We start from the raw sequence: 22,704 nt of genomic DNA, 5'->3' as shown, positions 1-22,704 counted from the left end.
GATTTTGTATTCCAAATCAACACAGGAGCTCCCAGGACAGACCTGGTTTCCATTTTTCTGTTCCATCCACATCCTTATTGGTTAATTAATTTGAACAGACTGCGTGGCCCGATTTTTGGATCAGAAGATATGGTCGCCATACTCACAGAGGAAGGAATCAGGGAAAGTAGACTCCCCTTTAGGGAAGGTACATAATGAAGGGTGAGGCTAGTTGGAGTTTAAGGGATAAGGGAAGTTTTACTGGTTTGTATTTAAGGATGAGGGAAACTAATATCTGTGTAGGCAAAGAAGAGTCAGTGGGAAGAAAGGGATTGAAGGTGGAGCTATCCACTGAGGCAAAGCGAATTTGTGCTAAGGGAATAATTTTGAGCCTCTGAATGAATGTCTTTGGTGCTTCTATCTAGTGCGCTCATTAATTTCCCTCCCGCTGCCACCTTCTTGTTACCAGTTGTGGAGCAGGGAATGAGATTTATTTATTTTGTTTATTTAGGTACATCTCCTCATTACCTATTTCTTCCTTACTTGTATAGGTGGTTCTGTCCCTGCACACCTCCAGGTAAATCTCAGTGGAATCAGAGTCTTTGAGGGCTGAATGTTGGCAGAGCAGACCGTGAAGTTTTGAAGCCTGGTGTGCAGAGGGTCCCTGGGTCTCCTGCGTATTCAGACATAGGGTGCATATGCCTATATGTGTACAGGCCTCCTCCCCCTACTGCCTTCTTCCCTCTTCCACTTCAATTGCTGTGCCCATGCCCACCTGCATTTCTTTTCATGGTGATGGTTAGTCCCGGAGGATGAGGAAGCAAATGGTACATTTTACTTCACTGCTACTCTGCAGAGTGTCACAGTGAACTGGTTAGGGAATGGTGTGCTAGATCAGTTCTACTTCTGAAAACAGGAAACTAAGCCTTCCCCTACCTCCAAGGAGTGGGAGGGGGCAGGCAGGAGAGATATCAGAAAGGTCTCCAAAACGGGAGAGATAGTATAGAACTATTCACCAAGCAGAAACTTCAGTTGAGAAACGTATAAAATTTTGAATGGCTCTCAAGTAAATACCTGTCATAGGGGATACCAGCCTTGGTGTAACAGTGACTTTTGTTGCTTTATTTCAGAACGCCAACCAGGCACCTCTATGGCCAATTCCAGTGCCCTCCCTTCAAGTTCAGCTGGGATCAGCAAGGAACTGATTGATCTGCAGCCCCTCATCCAGTTCCCAGAGGAAGTTGCCAGCATCCTGATGGAGCAGGAACAGAATATTTACCGAAGGGTCTTGCCGGTAGACTATCTTTGCTTCTTGACCCGGGACTTGGGCACTACGGAATGCCAGAGGTCCCTGCCCTGCCTCAAAGCGTCCATCTCAGCATCCATTCTTACCTCCCAGAACGGAGAGCATAATGCCCTTGAAGATCTTGTGATGAGATTTAATGAGGTAAGAAGCCACTCTGAGATGTTTTGTAATGATTTTTAAGCATTTCTCCTTTTAGGTTTGTTTGTTACTGATATCTCATCTACCTGTCTGTCTGCCCACTTCCATGATGACTGTCTCTTTTCCAGGCAAGATCATCCTCTCTTTCACTTCACTCCACCCTTCAGCCTAATTGAGACCATCTCCATCCCATACCATTACCATGTCCACAAGCCTTCTCCCTTTGGACAACCAGTATCCCCCCCGCCCCATTTTCTCTATGCCCTTGCCAAAATATTCTCCCTGGGCCCATTTTCAAAGATTCTCCCCCTGTTCCCACAAGTGCTTTTAAGACCAGATGTCTCAATTTTGGGTTTGGCCAAGGGATCATGGGATCTGTCTGGCCCACTCTGTCTTCCACTATCAGACCTCCTCAGCAGAAATTAAACACTAATATACCTGGGTAAGGACAGCTGGGAGGAACATGGTCGTGAGGGGCAATGAATCACCTCATTCCTGATCTCTGCATCCCATCAAGCTCCTCAGCCCCAGAAAGTCCCTCCATGGCCTCCAAGGCCTTGCCAGAAGCAAGTTCTAAAGAGGACAGGTGTGACCAGAGTCTGGGAACACCTAGGAAGGAGGCAGTGTACGAGCTCTAGGCGCTCACTGGGAGGAAAAGAGCCAATGGCTAGCCACCCTGTGGTCCTGGACCAAGGATAAAGGACAGGATGGAGAGGAGGTCGCCATGCTATGCTAGGGTCACAGGATGCTCCTCTCTCAGGCTTAGAGAACACTTTCATTCCATAGCATAACCCCACACCCAGACCTTTCTGTTCTGTGTTTTATTTCTTCTAGACTTCATTTCTATGTCTTGATTTTTAAAACACAAAATTACAGTCTGTGTGTTTGGTGGTTGTTGGTTGGTTGAATTCCACAAATACAGTAGTTTCCTACTTTAGTCATTTAGTAAACTACCTAAATGCTAAGAGGATGCTCCCATCCTAGTTTGTATATATCTCTGATTGACAGAGGATCAATCAGCCTTTGTTACTTAAACACTTTCCAACTATAGCAGTTCACCTTGCAGCCTCCATAGCCTTCCAGTCATGACCCTGGTGATGGTTGTATCACAACAGTGATAAAGCCCAGTGGATGGAAAGTATTAGAGGCTGAGCTCAAGCAATTCTGTATCCAGACATGCCTTGAGCATCATTCCTCAAAGGGAGATCCATTATCCATAGGAATTGCTAATATCCATCTAGCACCGTCATACTAATTATTTAATATGTGCCACTTATTTGTTCCTCACAACAACCCTGGGAGACAGATCCTTGTCATTGACCCCATTTTAGCAATGGGAAAACTGAGACATGAGGAGATGAAGTTCTTTGCCCAAGGTCACACGGGTGGTAGGTGACAACAGTGAGACTCAAGCCCAAAGAGTCAGGTCTCAGAGCCTGGGCTTTGAACCACAACAATATCCTGCCTCTCGCCTGTATCAGGCTCATACTGAGCGTGACACCTGCTAAATTGCAGATTCCTGGTCCACTCCAAACTGAGTAAGACAGACTCTCTGGGAGTCCACATGAATGCTTGTAAACCACACGGCCCCCAAAGTTGCCTTTTAAAATAAATCTGATGTTCTTGATTTTCCTTGCTGATAAAAACAGAGTGGAAAATGAAAGTTCCAGTAAACTGGGTGATTGTATTAGTGGATTTTACTGTATATCATGAATTATTTTAAACTTCCTGATCGACTCACTCAGACATCCTTAGGACCCTACCCTTGTCCTTTGTCGCTATTGTTGTTGTTTTAAATTCCACCTGAAGTTAAAAGTGATTTGCCTGAACTTTAAAAAGCTAGTTTTAAGTTAGTTTTGGAGAGGGAAAACTTGGATCTCTTCCATTTAGTACCATAACTTTGGGAATCAAAGATGAAACAGTGATTTCACTAATTCAGAATTAGTGATGATATGAACCACAGCTGGGTTAAGGCATGCTTGGGACTATCTCTGAAAATAGTTAAGCTAAGCAACTTCAAAATGTAAACAAGGTTTCTGGGAAAACACCTGAACTACTTAAAAGAACAGTCTGTATTCAAGTATTCTCAAGCATCTATTTTCATACATATTATGTGTATGCCGATTAAAAAATCAGTCTAATGTAGTCATTACAGGCAGATCCCAAATGACCTACACTAGGCAAAACTGGGAGAGCTAAATTCTAGTTGTTTTATATCCTTTCAGCTAAAAAGGCTTCATTCCATTGAAAGAGAATTCTTAAATTCAGATTTCACCTATTTAGAATGGTCTTGCCTCCAAATTAGCGTGGCTTTACTTTCTGTAAAGAAAAAGAAGAAAAGGAGCTAGCATTTAGGACTAGACTGGAGATTGTCACTTTTTTTCTTTTAATTTTATTGGAGTATAGTTGATTTACAATGTTGTGTTAGTTTCAGGTGTACAGCAAAGTGATTCAGTTATACATATACATATATTCATTCTTTTTTAGATTCTTTTCTCATATAAGTTATCCCAGAATATTGAGTAGAGTTCCCTGTGCTATACAATAGATCCTTGTTGCTTATCTGTCAGTGTCACAGTTTTTAATCCCACTAATCCTTATGACAGTTGTGTAAGGCAGTTATTATCTCTGACTCACAGGTGAAGAACGTGAAGCTTAAACAACAAAATAAATAATGATAGTATTGGACTGTGGTCCATAGAATAAAGTAAATATTCATGAGTCCATACTGATATAAATAAATAAGTGAATAAATAAATCAATGGGAGGAGAGGGAGAGGTACAGCTCTTACTTATAAAAGATTTCCAATTAATAAATGTAGAAGGGATGAGGGAAATGAGAAATCACCATTAGGACACCCCAGCAATAAATTGTTACAGGCGAGAACCACTGATGAATGCTAAAATTATTGAACAAAATATGAGAAACAAGATATTTGCATAGTCTCAAAGTATCTATTCACAAAATATGTATTAATTACAAAAGGAAAAATAGAACAGTGAGAACCCCAGTAGACACCCACCTTAAGTAAGTGCTCAAGGTCAACATGACCAATAATAAGACATATTGATGTCTTATTACTGGTCACATCTCCTGATGTGACGCACTCAGAAGGACTAGATGTAGTCTCTATGACGTATTTGCCCCCCCTAAAAAAATAACCTAACTCTAATCATAAGAAAAAAACCATCGGGCAACCCCAAATTGAAAGACATTGTACTCTTCAAAAGTGTCAGGGTCATGAAAGGTAAGGAAGGACAGAGGAATCGTCAAAAATTAGAGGAGACCAGGAGTCATGACAACTAAATGCAGTTTGGGATCCTATTAGATCCTGGACTAGAAGAAGGATACTGATGGGGAAACTGGTGAAATTCTAATCAGGCATGTAGTTTAATCAGCATGAATGTATCAATGTTAATTTCCTGGTTTTGATAAAGGGACTATATTTAAGAAAGATGCTAACACTGGGAGAAGCTGGGTGAGCTATGTATGGGAACTCTCTGTATTTTTATAACTTTTCTGTAAATCTAAAATTACTTCAGAATTAAAAGGTTTAAAAAAATAGTGAAGCTCAGAGAGGTTGAGTCACTTGTCCAAGGTCACACAGTGGCTGAATGAATGTCAGAATCCAGATGTCTGTCTTTAAAGTCTATTCTCTTCTCAGCCAACTGCCTTGCCTCTCTACTTGTTAAATTATCAAGTTAAAGTTTGTAGTAAAACCAGAATTTCTGATTTTGAATTTAATTAGCCTCGGTCTCCTTTCCCTCTTCCCTCCCTCTCTCTACTTCTGTTCTAAACCTCCTGTGCATCTACCCTTTTTCTACTCCTACCATTTCTATTTTTATCGAATTTCCTATTACCACTCCATTCATTCACTTAAGACTTATTTATTGAGTGCCTACTATGCTATAACCTTTTCTTTTTTAATTGGCGTGTCACACACTCTTTTAAATAAGAAATGAGCAATATATGATGAAAATTTACAACATTATTAGCCCATACTTTGGTTCTGTCAAAATTGGATTCACAAAATAAATGCACTTTCCTCAGTGGAAGTAAAATATATATTTTTTGAACATGGGAGAATCTCAAAGACAAGAGAGAGACTACTAGCTGCACTGCTAGTTACTTAGGAGAGAAGCGAATGCATTTGTTCATACATTCAGTCATTCAGTTAACATGTTTTCAGCACTTCTCAGAAGCAGGAGACCATGGTGGATAAGCAGTAAGGGAAATGAATAACAGTCTGCGTCTGCCAGAAGCTACCAGTCTTAAATTGTAGTCAGGCATGGGCACAAATCACTCCCAAAAGAGGCAGAAAATACATGCAGTGTGAGTGGCACAGACGGTGGGAGCCGAGGTGTCTAGGTGGGTGATCAGAGCTCTCTCTGCTCAGCACTGGAATTTGCGGCTGGGCCTTGAGGGATGGCTGGGATAGAAGGGGACCATCACGGGAAAGGGAAGGAGGACATTCCAGACGAGAACACAACCAGTTCTTGTCATGAGCAAGAAAGATTCATGACCTAAGGAGGCAGCTTGCCGCTCGTTGTCAGTAAAACCTGAGCATGAGCTAGAAGTTTCCCGAATTCTTACAACTCTTTACGTAATGACTTAACTGTAACGTGGGGAAAGGGGAGAAAATCCCTGATGCCTCTCAAGCAATATTGCTTAACGTTAGTTCTTAGGAAAATATGGTTAAAATGCAATTCCAGGTACAATCATGAAACAACTGAAAGTGTTTGGCTTACATTAAGGAACGCCAGGAGATAAATCATTTAAAATCAATTTAGACTGTGGCTTGGAAGCAATTTGTCTCCCCATTTCCCTATCTCCTGCCCGATGTCAAGACTGGCACTCACCGGAGTGACTTCTCTTTATCCTTGCAAGTAAACAGAAGCAGGTACAAGGGGCTAGGCCCCAAGCTGGTGGTAGTCAAGGGGGCACTGGGGGTGGGCTCCATCCTGCTCCACTTGGTTTGGGAGACAGGGCTTCCTGAACCCTTTTGATCTGGACACCTCTCTGTAGTCATATCCTCGACCTAAAGCTCAAAGAGCCCGTGTTCTCTCTTCCTCCCTTCAGGTTAGGCAGGCTCACTTCCTGGTCACCCACGACGTCTCTTGCTCAGACCGGCTCAAATCATATTGTCCTTTTTCCCTCCTCTTTCTTCCTCTCTCCAGCCTCTACCTGTAGTCCACATTCCTTTTGATCTTACTGTTTTTTAATTCCTCTTCGAATACATTCCAGAGCCATTTATCCCTTCTAAAAGGAGACAGAGAGGCATTTTTGGTAGATAACTTTACCAGAGAGATCACACGCTTTAGCACATGCATTTGAGAAGATATGAAAGGCAAATAAAGATTGAGGAGCATCCTTACTCCCTTTGCGTTCATGCCCTTTTCTTGCGAAGGGCTGTGATGGAACATGGTTTGGGGAGGTGGTGTATTCTAGGATCACAGTTCTGAGTTATGAGTTCTCAAACCTTATGACTCATCAATATAGCCTCTGCTCCTGTCCTGTTGTTCACCCACTGATGATCTTTGGGGTTGGAACTCATCATGGTCTGCATCTACAGCTGGTCCTCAGGATCCGTCAACAGAGTAAATTTTCAGCTCCATAACCTACCACTGCCCACATCACTGCCAGACGCTCTTCTGTGTAACAGTTGATTTCTCTGACTGAGGGCTGGTTTTCAGCTTCAAAACGCCATTAACAGGTTTACTTTTTCCTATGCCCTGAGAGAGCAGTTTTTCTTGTCAGGTACGTCTTAGCAAGACCATTCTCTGGGCTCCTCTTTCAAACCAGCTGGTCCAAGAGCAGGTGATGAGGCCAAGATTGAGCCCACAGTTATACTGAGACCCCAGAAGGCTCTGGAGGGATTCCACCTGGCTTTTTGCCCCAGGTGACCTTCCTCTACCCTCCTGTGTTTGGTCAAACTAAGCAGTCATCAACCCGCTTCTCTAGCCACACAAATGTGGGCAGCCCAAAGTGACACTCAGTGCTGTTCCTTCCATCTGGTGGGTTTCAGCAGATGTCAGCTCAATAGTTTAAAGGCCACCCTCTCTATAAAGAATGTCAAGGTGCAGCTTAACTCTCTGGGAAAGAGCATAAGAATAAATAAACCATCTGGCCAGAGAAGGGCTGTTTGGGCCTGTGTCCTTTCAGCCAGAATTCCTTGGGTACTTCATAAGAGATCACGATCACTTTGACAAATTCCAACATCTAGAAGTCTGTCTGGTCGTAGCCAAGGAAAGACTATTTCGGCATAGTAAGGAAAAAGCATAACGTGTGATAATGACCAAATGTGTTCCTTTACTTGGTTTTGAATTTGTACATTTAACCATGTTAGGAAAGTTTCCTATCAAAGCTTTCCCCTCCCTCTTTTATGCAGAAAGCCAAGCAAATCATCTGTTCAGGTCTGCTGTACAAACTTTTTTCCTCATGTCTGAATACCCATGAGGTAAATTGTTAATAAAGCCCTCTCAAGGTAAGGGAAATTTCAATTCACTTTGGAAAACCAGATTTTTTCCTTGGGAAAGCACATCTCCCTAGAGGCACACCTCTGAGAGCAGAAATTGTATTCATTCCCCAGAATATTTCATGGCACATTCCCCGGTTAACAGAAATTTTAGTTCAGAAGTTTCTGGACTAAAAAAATACAGTAGGCAGTTAAAGCACAGAGACTCAGCTGTGCAGGGCAGTGTTCTAAGAGCAAGGTTATTTGTAGGGGACTTATCTGCCCTGGAGTCTATTGACAGCAAATCATGTTCGGTGGTTCTTGGCAATCAACACCCACAGGATTCTACTCACTCAGCATAACACTAAGTAAATGATGGGGCTGGAAATGAGGAGGGGCTTCACAGCACACCAGAGCCAATATTCGTGCTCCATCTACCTGGTGCCATTGAATCAAAAGCCATAAGAGCCTTTTTTCCTCACCTTGGTCTCTTATTCTGAATGAAACCGTTTGCTTCACAACAGGATTCAAATATTCTTTACTATTTCAATACATATAACATTGTTAACCTCCTTGTTGACTCCTTGATATTGAAAATGTGTCATTTCCTTTGAACTGGGAGACTGTGATCCTTGAAATTGGTAAGACAATGGTGTCACAAGGTGTCTGAGAACATTGTCCCAGAAGAGGAACAGAATAAATTGTCATATCCCAGGCAGAAAAGGGATTTAGGTCTTTGGCTTTTAAAGTTTCCTTTTTGGCTTTGAGGGTTCCTTAGGTACTGGATACCTGAGAATGTAGAATGCCAAAAGAAAATTAAAAATTTTACTTTATTTCTTTAGCTTCATTTCTTGATCACATCACCTCTGCAGTCTTTTTCCTCCTCTTTTTCTGTATTTCAATTTTGCATGAAACCTACACCCCCAAAAGTGATGGCTTTGAAATTCAAAATCTTTAGTTACATCTGTACTCCTAGGAAGACTGGGAGTACAGTTTTTGTGGATTCTTTTTTTTTTTTTTTTTGGCTGTTCTCAGGCTGTGCTCAGAGTTGGGGCAGCAGGAGAAGGCGGTGGAGAGGGGCTGCTAAGCACCTTGTGAATCAGAACCTCCATGCCTGTGTTCATTCTTTGAGCATCAGACACGATTTCCTTTAACAGTGGCTTTCACTGGTCAGCAGAACGAAAGCAGTGGGCCTCAGAATATATATATATATTTTTAAACATCTTTATTGGAGTATAATTGCTTTACACTGTTGTGTTAGTTGCTGCTGTATAACAAAGTTAATCAGCTATACATATATCCCTATATCTCCTCCCTCTTGCGTCTCCCTCCCACCCTCCCTATCCCACCCCTCTAGGTGGTCAAAAAGCACCGAGCTGATCTCCCTGTGCTATGCGGCTGCTTCCCACTAGCTATCTATATTATGTTTGGTAGTGTGTATATGTCCATGTCACTCTCTCACTTTATCCCAGCTTACCCTTCCCCCTCCCCATATCCTCAAGTCCATTCTCTACGTCTGTGTCTTTGTTCCTGTCCTGCCCCTAGGTTCTTCGTAACCTTTTTTTGTTTTTTTAGATTCCACATACATGTGTTAGCATATGGTATTTATTATTCTCTTTCTGACTTATTTCACTCTGTATGACAGTCTCTAGATCCATCCACCTCACTACAAATAACTCAATTTCATTTCTTTTTATGGCTGAGTAATATTCCATTGTATACATGTGCCACATCTTCTTTATCCACTCATCTGTTGATGGACACCTAGGTTGCTTCCATGTCCTGGCTACTGTAAATAGAGCTGCAGTGAACATTGTGGTACATGACTCTTTTTGAATTATGGTTTTCTCAGGGTATATGCCCAGTAGTGGGATTGCTGGGTCATATGGTAGTTCTATTTTTAGCTGCTTAAGGCACCTCCATACTGTTCTCCGTAGTGGCTGTATCAATTTACATTCTCACCAACAGTACAAGAGTGTTCTCTTTTCTCCACACCCTCTCCAGCATTTATTGTTTGTAGATTTTTTGATGATAGCCATTCTGACTGGTGTGAGGTGATACCTCATTGTAGTTTTGACTTGCATTTCTCTAATGATTAGTGATGTTGAGCATCCTTTCATGTGTTTGTTAACAATCAGAATATTTTTTAAATATACACATGCCTGGAGCCGGTCCCCAGGAGATTCTGTGGACTCTCTGTGGATCCGTGGTGGGCCCAGGGATGTGTATATTTTAAAAGCTCCACAAGATAATACTGATGCCACCAATGGTTGAGAATCACTACTCTAGACCATCAGACAGAGGTATTCAAAGAACAGAACAAAGCTGTATCCGAAAGCAAATAGGGGGGAAATGATTCCTGTCTTTGGAATAGGAACTATTATAATAGTTGATAATTGTCCAAAGGAAATTTAAATAAATGTGATGACTTGCTTGCTTTCTCTTTCTTTCTTTCCATCCTTCTTTCCTTCTTTCTTTCTGTATTTTTTTTTTCATTCTTTGCTCCTAAAGGACTTGGTTTTGGAATCTTAAATATTCAAACTATTTTGTTACTATGACAGGATATTTTTATTCTTATTTACCCTGCTTAAAGCTCACATCATGTTTTTAGGATTTAGCCAACCTAGAAAGAGAACTGCCAAAGCCACTGACCCACTGGAGGCCTGTTTTATTCTGTTGAAAGCAGGCATCAAGTTACCACTCAATCCTGGGGCTGATAGAAGTAAGAATGAGTCCAGTGGAAATTAGTAAATAGACAAGTAAGATTTTGACATACATGAATAGTATTTTTTAAATGAAAATAGTTAACATGACTCAGAGAAGTAGTGCAGCATCTCCTCAAGGCCCAGTGTTCTTTTCCATCAGACATATCACTTTAAATGACACTCAACGCTGTGGGAAAGACCGGGTATGCTTTTGTCAGAGACTGGGATTTTGAGCCTCTCTCCAGGACTGAATTAACTGACCCTATTAGGATGTTTAATTCAACTCTCTGAAAAACCACTGTCTTAGAGATCCTTACTGCACATGTAGGAGCCAAGGAGGAATGTATTTATGCTTTGCTAAGAATCTACATTTGCCAAAGAGATTTAAACATTCATAAATCCAATTGCCTTCTCAATGCCTCCCGTTGGCTTTTTTCATTCAACAGATTTTTATTAAGTACCAACTTATATTCTAGGTACTGTTTTGTGTGCCGGGGATATAGCAAAGAACAAGACAGATCCCTTCCACACACAGAGCTTACATTGTAATGTCTAAAAGGCATCTCAAATATGGTCAGAATAGAACTACTGCCTTCTCACAACCCCATTCACATACTACCCAGTATCTTCCCTATTTATCCCCATCTTCCCCATCTCAACATCTACCTGGGTGCTCAGTCTAACAACCTAGGAGTCGTTCTTGATTTACTCTCTTTTCCCAAACTGCCAACATCCAAACCATCAGCAGGTCTCATTTGCTCTACTTACAAAATACATCTTGAATCGGACCACTCCTTAGCATTTCACCCGCCACCACCCTTAGAGCCAGTCACCACTGCACTCACCTCCAGTATTGCTTTCGTCCTTGCATATCCTATAATCCAATCCAAGATCACCCAGCGGCCAGAGTGACCTTTTAGAAACATAAAGCAGATCAGGTCACACCCTTCCTGAAAATCCCCCAAGGTCTTCCTCTTGCATTTGAAATAAAATCCAAAACGGCAAGACCCTGCATGATTTTGCCCCTGTTGACTTCTCCAACCTAACTTTATACCATCCACCCCTCTCTCTGTCTCTGTTCCAGCCACACTGACTTTCATTCTGTTCCTGAACACACTGAGCTAGTTTTCCCCACATAGACTTTGCACTTGCTGTTCCCTCTGCCTAAAACCATCTTCCCCCCACTGCTGTCTTCTTCTGAGCATGTCTTCTGATCATGTCTCAGTTCAAAAGTCAGGGAAGCCATTGACTTGTTTACTTTTTTCCTTAGAAACCTGTTTAACCTCTTCATTGCTGTATGTCTGGTTCTCCGCAAAGTGCCATTTACGTACTAGATGGTCAATAAATATTTAATAATAACTGGTGTTAGCAATTGTTTATTGAAATAGGAGCTGTTAGAAATAATAAGGCAAACAAGACATGCCCCTTTGTTCAAGGAATTTACAATCTAGTTCTAGGCATATAAGACATAAAATATTGAATAAATATACATATTTAGAAAAAGGCAGTGCTTTTCACGGGAGAGACAGTGGTTAGAGACATGCCATAGGTAGTGGAAAGAGTATGATTCTATTGCTAAGTCTGGTTTTGAGTGCAGGTTCTGCCACTTACTCACTATCGGAATCTAGACAAATAAGTGATCACATAACCTGATTTCAGCTTTGTATTTCCCACCTGTAAAATAGGATAATTTTATCAACTTCACATGGTTATTGGAACATTTAAGCAAGCTAATGTGTATAAGATCCCCCAGCACGGGATAAGTACTCAATAAATAGTAATTAGCAGGATTCCGTGCCACATGAGAGACAGGACTGATGTTCCGTGAGAGTGGAAGAGGGAGACCACACAGGCACATGTCCCTTGAGGATGACCAAGGACTTCAGAGCCTTGGAGGTTGGGAAGACTTTTGCCAGACACAATTATGAACTTTATCGTTGATGAAGTTTCAGAGGTTATGTTATGTTCTCCTATCTCCACCAAATGTAGGAATCTCTCCCTTGCGTATTCTTACCTAGCTTTTACTAAAAACTTTCAAAGACAGAGTTCACTCCATTTTAATGAGCTTATGATGTTAATGGAGCATAATTTGTTTTAAAATCCTGCCTTACTGCCGAACTGAAATCTGCCTCCTTATAAATTCCACCTGTTGCTCTCAGGGGAATAATAGAAATTGCCTTCCTTTGGTCTGGTTCTCTTGAGGTTGGACGTTCCCCACATTGTCCAAACTTATATTATTTTTCAATATTCTTCTTTAAAGTGAGTCTCCCTAATCTTTTCTGGACAGTGAGACTCTCCCTTTTTATAGTTGGGTCATTCTCCCGCTCTTTACTTTTTCCATCTAATTATTAGCCCCCTGAAGGTCAACTAAAACCCCTAGACTTTTAGCATGCAAACGGCCATGCTCATCTTTTCTCTGTGTATAGGTTGCCTTGTTTGTTGTTTTCTTATGTGGATGTAATATTTTACATTTAAGTCTACTAAATTTTCTCTTTTGGGGCATTTTGAGTATTAATTTAGTTATGCATTGAATTAGCTACCACTCCCCATACTTTTTATATTCAGGCTTGATACATATGTCCCAAGTTTTTTAATGTAAATTGTAGGTAAAAATGTCAAACCAAATAGGAATTAATAGGAAGCCTTTTGGCACATCATTAGGCTGCTCATCAGGCTGGCCTTGAACCATTTATCCCCTCCTTGCACAGTGTTTTTAAGCTAGATGTGAATTTCCTTAATGCAGTCATCTGACAGATGTTTCTCATTTTGTCTCTGGGTATAACTTGAGATGCTCTGTGAAATGATTTCTTAAAACCAATAAACACCCTTGATATGTAAGTCAAATTATCCTCTAAATAGGAAAGAAAAAATGTGGTTAATTTGACAAATAGCTGTTTGAGGATGTCTAATGGTTATTCCATTTATTTACATAACAATGATGATGATAATGGCAATGTTGGTGATAGAGAAATTAATAATGTAGCCACTGTTAATTCTGTGCCTTGCACTGGGCACCATGCCAAACACTTTACATACCTAATCACGTAGTTTTCATGCAACCCTGAAAGATGTGAATCACTGCTTTATTTTACAAATAAGAAAACTGAGATTCAGAAATGCTACATAATTTGCCCAGTATCACATAGCTAGAAAGTGGCTAAGCTAAGATGAAATTCAGGCTTTCGTGACCCCAAAGCCCAAATTCTTTGTTGTATTGCTATACATGTAGCACTATGCATCTATCAATAGTTGCACAATAAATATTTGCCCCAGGAAATACCATGAATAAAGGAATGAGGGCAGAAAATGCTGGTTTGTTTGAGGGATTTGGGGGGTAACCAAGTAAGACTAGAACAGCATCTCCCATAGTTGTGGTGTGGGATGTCTGTATGCATTCTATGGAAAAATATTGCCCCATGGTCTAACATATATGCCACTTGCTGGGCAAACAGTGATAACTAAGTTTTCCTTTCTGCGTTGCAGGACTTCTCAGGTCATTTATTGTGCTCGTGTACACTGGGACTCTCTTAGAAGACAGTATGTCACAAACATACATGAGTATTGGGTATCTATAGGCCTGATACCTATTATAGAACATGCTTTAAGAAACTCTGTCACATAGGAGAAGTAGGTGGATCTGTCACATAGGGGAGAAAGTGGGTCTGGGCCCTAATGCCTTAGCCTCTCAAAGCTGCTTGGCTACAGATCCTTTGAGAGCTGGAGAAAGAACAGGGAAGGAAGTGAGGATTCAGCTCCAGGTCAAAGCAGGGCAGATTCTGTAGAAGGTGGGGTCTTGGTCCCTCCTGTCCTGGCACATGGGTCTGAATCACATGGTTTTACCGGGTGAGACCCTAATCTCTTGATTCGGATTTCATAAGCCTCACACAAACACAAGTTTCATTCCTTTATCGTTACACCTCATACTTTAAAAATTATACAGACGCTAAAATCATGTATAAATCAACAGGGTAGAAAACGTGCAGGACAGGCCCTGGACAAGAGATGCAGCCAAGAAGTTGGCTGGCATTTCCAGCTTCCACAACAGGCTCTTCTATTCTCCCTCCCCCTCCCCCGCCAGGTACGCACAGCCGCCATGAGGCCCAGTACCCCTCAGCCACACCAATTCATGTTCAAGTTGCCTTATCTTTTTGTTCTGAGTTATTCTGTAATTTTTAAAATGCTGTTCTCTTCCATGAAAAGTAAAGTCACCATATATTTGTGGCAGTTCTTTATTTGGATCAATCGAATATATAAATGCAACAAATACTCCGTGGAAGCAGAGAAAATCAAAATCTGTGTATTTAGAGTCCTTTGATCTAATACTGACTAAAAAGCTCCCTATTGCTATATGAAATATGATTTTTAAAATTTTTAGCTGGAGAAGGTAACAGCCAATCTTGGGGGAAGTTTTTAAGGTATACTTAAATTAAAACCCTTAATCAAATAGTGACACATTTATACTGTGCTTTACACTTACACAGAGCTCATCACACACGTTATCTCATTTAATCCTTATAGGGCCACTCTGATTTTGGATCTGGGGCTCCAGTCTGTCCTTCTGAGTCCAAGACCAGGGCTCTTCCCCTCCATCACTGCAGCCTTTCACTCCTGCTGCATGCCTAGCATTTTGATAGATACTCCTAGAATAGCTTTTCCTAAACATTGTGCTGCAGAACCCTGGTTTCTCAACCTGCTCTGGAGGAGAAAATTTTTTTTTAAATTCATGGTTCAGTACCTTCCAGAAGCATCTTTGCAGCTTCTTTCTTCTGTATGGATATTCCCAATGCACATTAGTGTACTGAAGGCTTAACAAGTCCAGCAATAAAAACACTTACAGTTCAACAGCATTTCACAAATGTATTTCAGCTCAAACTTTATTTTCTTGATCTTTCTTCTAGTTTTGCAGAACACACTGCTCTTAAAAAAATCAAAGACAAAAAATAGTAAGGAACAAAAAATACACATGTGAAATATTTAAATTACATTATAGTTGATATGTGTTCCAGCCTTCCTCTGCCCAGGATGAGGGCTGCAGGTCAGTTAGGGGTGGACAGCTCCAAGATAGGTCAAATGAATGGCAAAGAGGTAGAATGGCAGGGAGGACCTTTTTAGTGAGAGAACCAGCTTGATCAAACATATTCTAGGCAAGATCATGCATGATCATGCATGATGGATTGAAGAAGGAGCCTGGGTGCAGGAAGACACATCAGGAGAGAGTCGAAGTAAACAACAGGAGATGACAGGGAGCCTGGTGTAGGATGCTGGGGAAAATGGCTTCTGATCATTTAGAAAAAGAATCCCAGTAGTGCAGTGACCCATTGAATAGGAAGGCTCAATGAAAGAGAAAGCTCAGTGAAAGAGAAGGTTCAAGACTGATTTCAGGCTTTCCAGGCAGGTCTTTTGGAATACAAGGGGCCCCTGTGACAGCATCTGGGCAGTTACGAAGGCCATCCAGTGTGGTCAAGAACCCATGCTTTGATTCAGACATGCAAGTGTTCAAATCCTGACCCTGTTTCTTATTAGCACAGTGGACAAATTATTTCTCTGAGCCTATTTCCCCAACTATAGAAGGGGCAAGAATATTTTCCTCATGAGTTGTGTAAAGGTTAAGTAAGATAGTGAATCCTTAGCTCAGAATAGTGTCTGGTGCAGTGTAAGTGCTCAACTCATATGTTATTTCTGTTTTTACTATCATCATCATCATCATCATGTAAGGAGATATTCAAGTTGGGACATGTAGATTTTAGGGTGAGAATAAATTAAATTAAATAAATCATTCATTCATGCATTCATTCATCAAATGTTAGCCTTTAAGTTAACTATTTGCCATTTTAACTACAGAGTGTTTCATCTGCTCGGCATATGTATGGATAGAAATTACTAGATCCTGTGGTGTATTTCCTCTGTTCCTGTGTCTTAACCACTTTCGTGCTGTGTTGATATCTGTGCTTAACATTTGGTCTTCGGGGCACTTCTTCCTCAGCGTTTGGTTTCTGTCAAATTATACTCTTCCTTTTCAGTGTTGAAATCCTGACTGTGCCCAACCAGCAAGAAGCCTCACTTGAGTCCATTTCTCAACCTGGTGTGCTTTTTCTTTCTTTCTTTCTTTCTTTTTTAACATTTAAACAAGTCCGATGTTTTAGCATAATAAAATAGAGAAAAAAGCAAAAAAAAAAAAAAAATCAGGTGGGAAGTAAGCAGTGGGAGGTAGGAGCCAGGAGTTCATGTACTACGAGATCGAGGCTGCAGATACAATTTGGGAATAATCCCTACAGAAGGGATGGCTGAGCCATTAGAATTAATTTGCTTCCTAAGACATCAAGTGTGAGAGAGATCACCGGCTCCAAGGATCAAGCCTTGCTAACACTCACTGTCATGACAGGTAAAATCATGCAGTGAGAAGGAGAATGTGGACATCACAGGAGAATCAGGCCGTGTGGGTGATGAAAACCAAGGGGAAAGAATTTCCAATATGAGTGTCACATTATCCTGAGCCAAGGGAGTTGAGAAGTGCACTGATAGCCCAGAAGGACAGAATCAGATGAACAGGTCACAGAATGACATAGCATTTCCTTGCCTCTCCTCTAAACTGGGCACATCTGAAATGCAGTAGTCTGAGGCCAAATTTGCAGAAGGATTTCTACATACCAGAGCAGAGAGGACACTAAAGATTAAAAAGTGTTGTACAAGCAACAGCTGAAGGAACTTGTACTATTTTGACAAAATGGGAGACGACTTCTGAGGTGGTCAGGGTAGGTACATTTCAGTATTTGAAGGGTTGCCATGAAGGTGAAATTGAGTTATTCTTTGTGACTTTAGTAGGCAAAACTAGGGCCTGTCATTTCATCTTGGCCTTGGAACAGTCTGCCTTCGGAGGTAGTAAGCTTCCTACAACTGGAGAAATTTCACACACAGCCTGGGTTGGCCGGCTGCAAAAGCTGGGAAGAAACTCCTGGTTTGGGTTGGGAGGTTGTCCAAGATGAAACTATGGCCTGGCCCACCACCTGTTTTTGTATAGCCTATGAAGTATGAATAATTTTTACAGTTTTAAAAGATTTTTAGAAATCAATAGAAAAGTAATATTTTGTGATGGTTGAAAATGATATGAAATTCAGATTTCAGTGTCCATACATAAAACTGCACTGGAACACAGCCAGGCTTATGCGTTCACATATTGTCTACGGCTGCTTTTGCGCCACAATGGCAGGGCTGAGTAGTTGCAACAAAGATTGAATGGCTCACAAAGCCTAAAATATTTATCCTCTGGTCCTTTCGAGAAGAAGTTTGCCAAAAAGTTTGAAATCATCCACAGGACTTTTTTTCAACTGGGAGATTCTGTGAGGGAGAAAAATTTTTGTCTTAGATTTGGGTAGGAGGTCCTGGGTCACTTGGTGACCACCAGCGCAATAGCTGCAGGGATGGAAAACCAGGGTGCAGTGGTGAGAAAATGTAGATGATGGGGTGGGAATACTTGTTTGAGAAGTAACACAGAAAACAAAGGTGAGAACATAGATGGCACTCATCAGACCAGCACGGTACAGGGAAGGTATGTAGGGATAGAAAGACATGTATAAGCTTGTGTCAGAAGAGAGACATAAAAACTCTTCCTGTGCTTGATGAACCCAGCGGTATTCTTAGTATCTGCTTTATTTTATGGCACGGTTAAACGTATCTGTTGTGATATCTCTCAGCAAGAGGGGATCTTCTAAATGTTCTTGTTTATAAATGTGCAGAAAATTTTTGCACAGGGAGTCATGCTTTCGTTGGCCAAAGAAAGTGAACACTTGCTGATTTTCTGGCAATCCTAACGAAAATACTGAAGTGTATTTATACTCCAGGGGCCAAAATGAATTTCAGGATGACAGTGCTCAGATGCATAATCAGCCCAGCTTTCCTCTTCTACCTCCACGGGGTTTAACAACTTTGTCAAATCCCTTCCTCTGAAAGCCACTTCTGCAAGTGAGTTGAAACTGATTCTCTCTAGTGCCGCATAAACGCAAGGCAGGCTTCCCTGCTGGGCTCTCAAAAGCTTGGTCCCCAACCAGTGGATGAGCTAAGCAGGCTAAATCCATGGAAAGTGTGGTATGAAACTGTATTTTTTAAAGAGCAAAACTTTCACTGCTTTTTTACAGTGTGATTTCCTTATTAACCTTATCTCGTGACCATCACGAAAATGTTTACTTCACGCTGTTTTGAAGCATTATGATATTCCAGAATTTCAAGCCAGACACAGGAACTTAGTTACTGTTCTTATTCCAATTAAGGCAAGATAGCTAATATGTAATCCAGTATAAGTAACTATTATCTGTGCCAGTGAAGGAACCAGATATTCTGCTGATGCAAATCCACACAGAACCAAACATCCTACTTGGGCTAATAGTTTTGCCATCCTTTCCCAGGAGAATTATGTGACAACCGTTAACAAGACCCACATTCATTCATTTGGTTTTCACATTTATTCCCTGGCCCTGTGGCAATAACAAGAGACAGCTCTCTGCTCTTCATTCTCTAGTAGCTCCTTATTGCCAATCCAACAGTGTTCAGGCACTTTTAGCTGCATTCAAGGCGCTCTCCAACGGACCTGTGCAGTTTTCTCCCCCAGTAATCCCTTCCTGCCCCTTTCGCAGGTATAAGCCTGGATGACGCACTGTTGTCCTCTGTGGGGGAGTGACAGGGACCCTGCAGAATTCCAGAGGGGAGCATTCACATAGTGCCCCAAACAGCAGCTCTGGGTGAGAGTGCTGGCTCTGGGGTTTGAATTCAAATCCCAGTTCCACCACTTACTGTCTGTGGGACCCCAGCTAATAAGTTTCTCAACCATTCTATACCTCAGTCTCCTCATCTATAAAATGGTACTAATAACACCCACCTAACATGTAAGGTTGCTGCAAGAATTACAAGAGACCGTTTCAGGGAGTGTGTTTGCCACGGTGATGAACCTAGACTCAAGAGCTCAATAAATAACTAATGATGAAGATAATGATTCTAGGGAACCAATAACTCTGGATCACTACTTTTAAGACAGATAAGAAAAATGTCCTTGTTTCCAATACTCTAACGTTTTAAGATCTCTATTTACAAGTTCTCAAGAGGTTTGGGGAAACGGAGGTCCCCATTTTGAAAGTTCAGCACACCTCTGCGTACCCTTTGAATGATTGCAAAAGTGCCAGATAGACGTACTGATATTAGGGTTGGTTCTACTGTCTGTATCTGGACTCATAGAATAGAGAGACTGCATCTGAAGTAAAGTTTTCTAACATTTTTAACTCATGTTCTCTTTCAAAATTAAAAAAATAAAACCATTCATATCCACATTTAACATGATTTGAAATTTCAAAATATAACTGATAGCATGAGTAAAAGCAATTAATAAGTGCTAAATGTACATTTAAAAATACTACGTGTTCAGGACTTCCCTGGCGGTCCAGTGGTTGACTCCACGCTTCCAGTGCAGGGGGCACGGGTTCGACCCCTATTCGGGGAACTAGGATCCCACATGCCACACAGCGGAGCCAGAAAATAAAATAAAATAAAATGAGCCTTAAAAAAAAATGCTACATGTTCTCCTCTCCCCTACCTGCCCTGCCCCAGCCCTGGCCAAGATTGTCATCACCCTTGCCAGGTGATGTGCGTGTCCAGACTTCACATGACCTCTTCCAGCCCTAGGAGTTTATGATTTGGGGACTCAATGTTGAAACCCTGGAGATCCAAGACTTCCTCTTAACAGGAAAGAAGTCCCTGTGTACAGGGACACAATGAGATGACATGGGAAAGAAGTTTCCCTAAGAAATGGAGGCTTTTTTTCTTTTTTTGTAAGAGAAGTGACATGACAGGACATCTCTGAGGAGAGTAACACCACACCCAGTGATTCCCTTTCTCCTGGGAAGATGAGACTAGTAGGAAAAAAATCACACACACAAAAAGACATTCTATCAGCAATATAACTCCCTGAAGATTTTGAAAACTTCTTTCTTAGAAATCCTAAAGAAAACAATACATACCCCTCTGCTCGGACTTAAGTTACATAACTCTGGACCATGGATGTGAGATCCTGACTTCAGGGAATTTCTGCCATCTCTGTACAATGAATCTAAAAATGGCCAAGGAAACTTTTAACAAGATCATGAGTGTGGAATCTTCCTTTTGCCTCTAGCCAGCCATGTGATGTTGAGCAAATCCTTTAGTCCCTGGGCATCAGTTTCTGCCCCATAAGACAAAGGATTAGACCAGATGATCTCCAGCACCCCTTAGAACTTGAGCTCTGACCTCCCCAAGTTTGAATCCCAGCTGCATGGTTTACATGACCTATGTTACTAAGCCTCTCTTTGCCCCTCTGTCAAATGCCCTGTAGATAGGGTCGTTATGATTAATAAATGCCATCTATTGTTTTAATCCTCTGATGCTGAATACATAAGATGAATTGAACATAATACCGAATCCAAAATATCCATTATGGTACAGATGAACCGGTTTGCAGGGCAGAAATAGAGACACAGATGTAGAGAACAAATGTATGGGCACCAAGGAGGGGGGAAAGCAGGGGCTGGGGGGTGGGTTGAATTGGGAGATTGGGATTGACATGTATACACTTACATGTATAAAACAGATAACTAATAAGGACCTGCTGTATAAAAAAATAAATGAAACAAAATTTAAAAATTAAAAAATATATATCCATTATGCACTACCCACTCAGCATACTCCTCCCTATTTGCAGGGAAAGAAGGGGCAGGAACTGAGTCTACCAGTCCACACCCATGGCCCTGGGCTCAGCAGCTTGGATTCTATGGGGTGCGGTGACAGTGAGGGTTCTGCTATTGCTACATACTATATATTTTATCATGAAGTGTTGTCTTCATTTCTTGGAGGTAGTGATTTCTTGTCTGATCCACCTTCAACCGGGTCATTGCAGCTGGGCAGAGCCCCCAGAGGGGAAGCAGCTACACCCCCAGTTCAGAGTGAAGGGAATCTTCTTAGGATGAGAGGGGAGGATCTATAGCCTGTCTTTCATGGGAGAAATTTAGGGAGAAATGGCCCCACTCAGGCATAATGGAGTGGGACTGCCCAACTCTGCATGCCTAATCCCCCTTCTTGTGAGCTTTCTCTACTGCTGGCAACACTTTTTTCATTTGTTTGTTATTTTCAGTGTTTGTCATTTTGTAACAGCTTTGTTGAGATACAACTCATGTGCCATACAATAGAAATATTTAAATTATACGGTTCAGTGTCTTTTTAGTATGGAGCTGTGCAACCATCACCACAATCAATTTTAGGACATGCTCATCGCCCACAAAAGAAACCCCCTACCCATTGGCAGTCACTCCCTATTCCTCCCTCACCCGAGTTCCTGGAAACCACTAATCTATCTACTTTCTGTCTCTATGGATTTGCATATTCAGGACATTTCACATAAATAGAATCATACAATGTGTGGTGTTTTGTGGTGTTTTGGCTTCTTTCACTTAGCGTAATGTTTTCAAGGTTCATTCACACTGTAGCACCTGTCAGTGCTTCATTCTTTTTTATTGTTGAGTAACATTCCATTATATGGCTATAACTCATGTTGTTTATCCACTCATCAGTTGATGGACATTTGGGTTGTTCCACTTTTTGGTTATTACAAATAATGCTCCTATGAACATTCATGTATGAATTTGTGTGTGGCTGTATGTTTTCATTTCTCTTGAGTATTTACCTAGGAGTGGAATCACTGGGTTATATAGTAACTCAGTTTTTAGCATTTTGAGGAGTTGCCAAATTGTGTTCCAAAGTGGCTGCACCATTTTGCATTCTCACCAGTAGCATATGAGGATTCTGATTTCTCCACATCCTTGTCAAACTCTTTGTTATTACAGCCATCCCAGCAGATGTGGTGTGGTAGCTCATTGTGGTTTCGATTTCATTTCCCTAAATGGCTAATGATGTTGAATATCTTTTCATGTGCTTATATTTTTATATCTTCTTTGGAGAAATTTCCATTCAAATCCTTACATTTCTGACAATGAAGCATTTTATTAAGATACAGTCTCATCCTTCTTAGATTGGCTATTGTCATTCTGAATCCTTAAGTAGGAATGTGTGTCCTGGGTAGGGAAAGTGAGAGTTCTACTTCTAAGTGTGG

At 41.2% G+C, this 22,704-nt stretch overlaps 1 protein-coding gene across 4 annotated transcripts in view; it reads left to right on the top strand.

Moving 5' to 3' along the window:
- PLCE1 (phospholipase C epsilon 1) overlaps positions 1 to 22,704 on the top strand; it is a 318,708-nt gene that overhangs the window by 189,562 nt on the left and 106,442 nt on the right. For all 4 annotated transcript variants that reach the window (XM_067709947.1, XM_067709945.1, XM_067709946.1 and 1 more), the window contains exon 4: positions 1,110 to 1,426. In XM_067709947.1, the coding sequence (XP_067566048.1) occupies positions 1,110 to 1,426 (317 nt within the window). The remainder of the gene's footprint in view (positions 1 to 1,109; positions 1,427 to 22,704) is intronic.

Source organism: Pseudorca crassidens, chromosome 16, assembly GCF_039906515.1.
Source record: "Pseudorca crassidens isolate mPseCra1 chromosome 16, mPseCra1.hap1, whole genome shotgun sequence".
NCBI classification, from domain to species: domain Eukaryota; kingdom Metazoa; phylum Chordata; class Mammalia; order Artiodactyla; family Delphinidae; genus Pseudorca; species Pseudorca crassidens.
The sequence above is the reverse complement of the archived record's forward strand: the minus strand, read 5'-3'. Positions and strand labels throughout refer to the sequence as shown.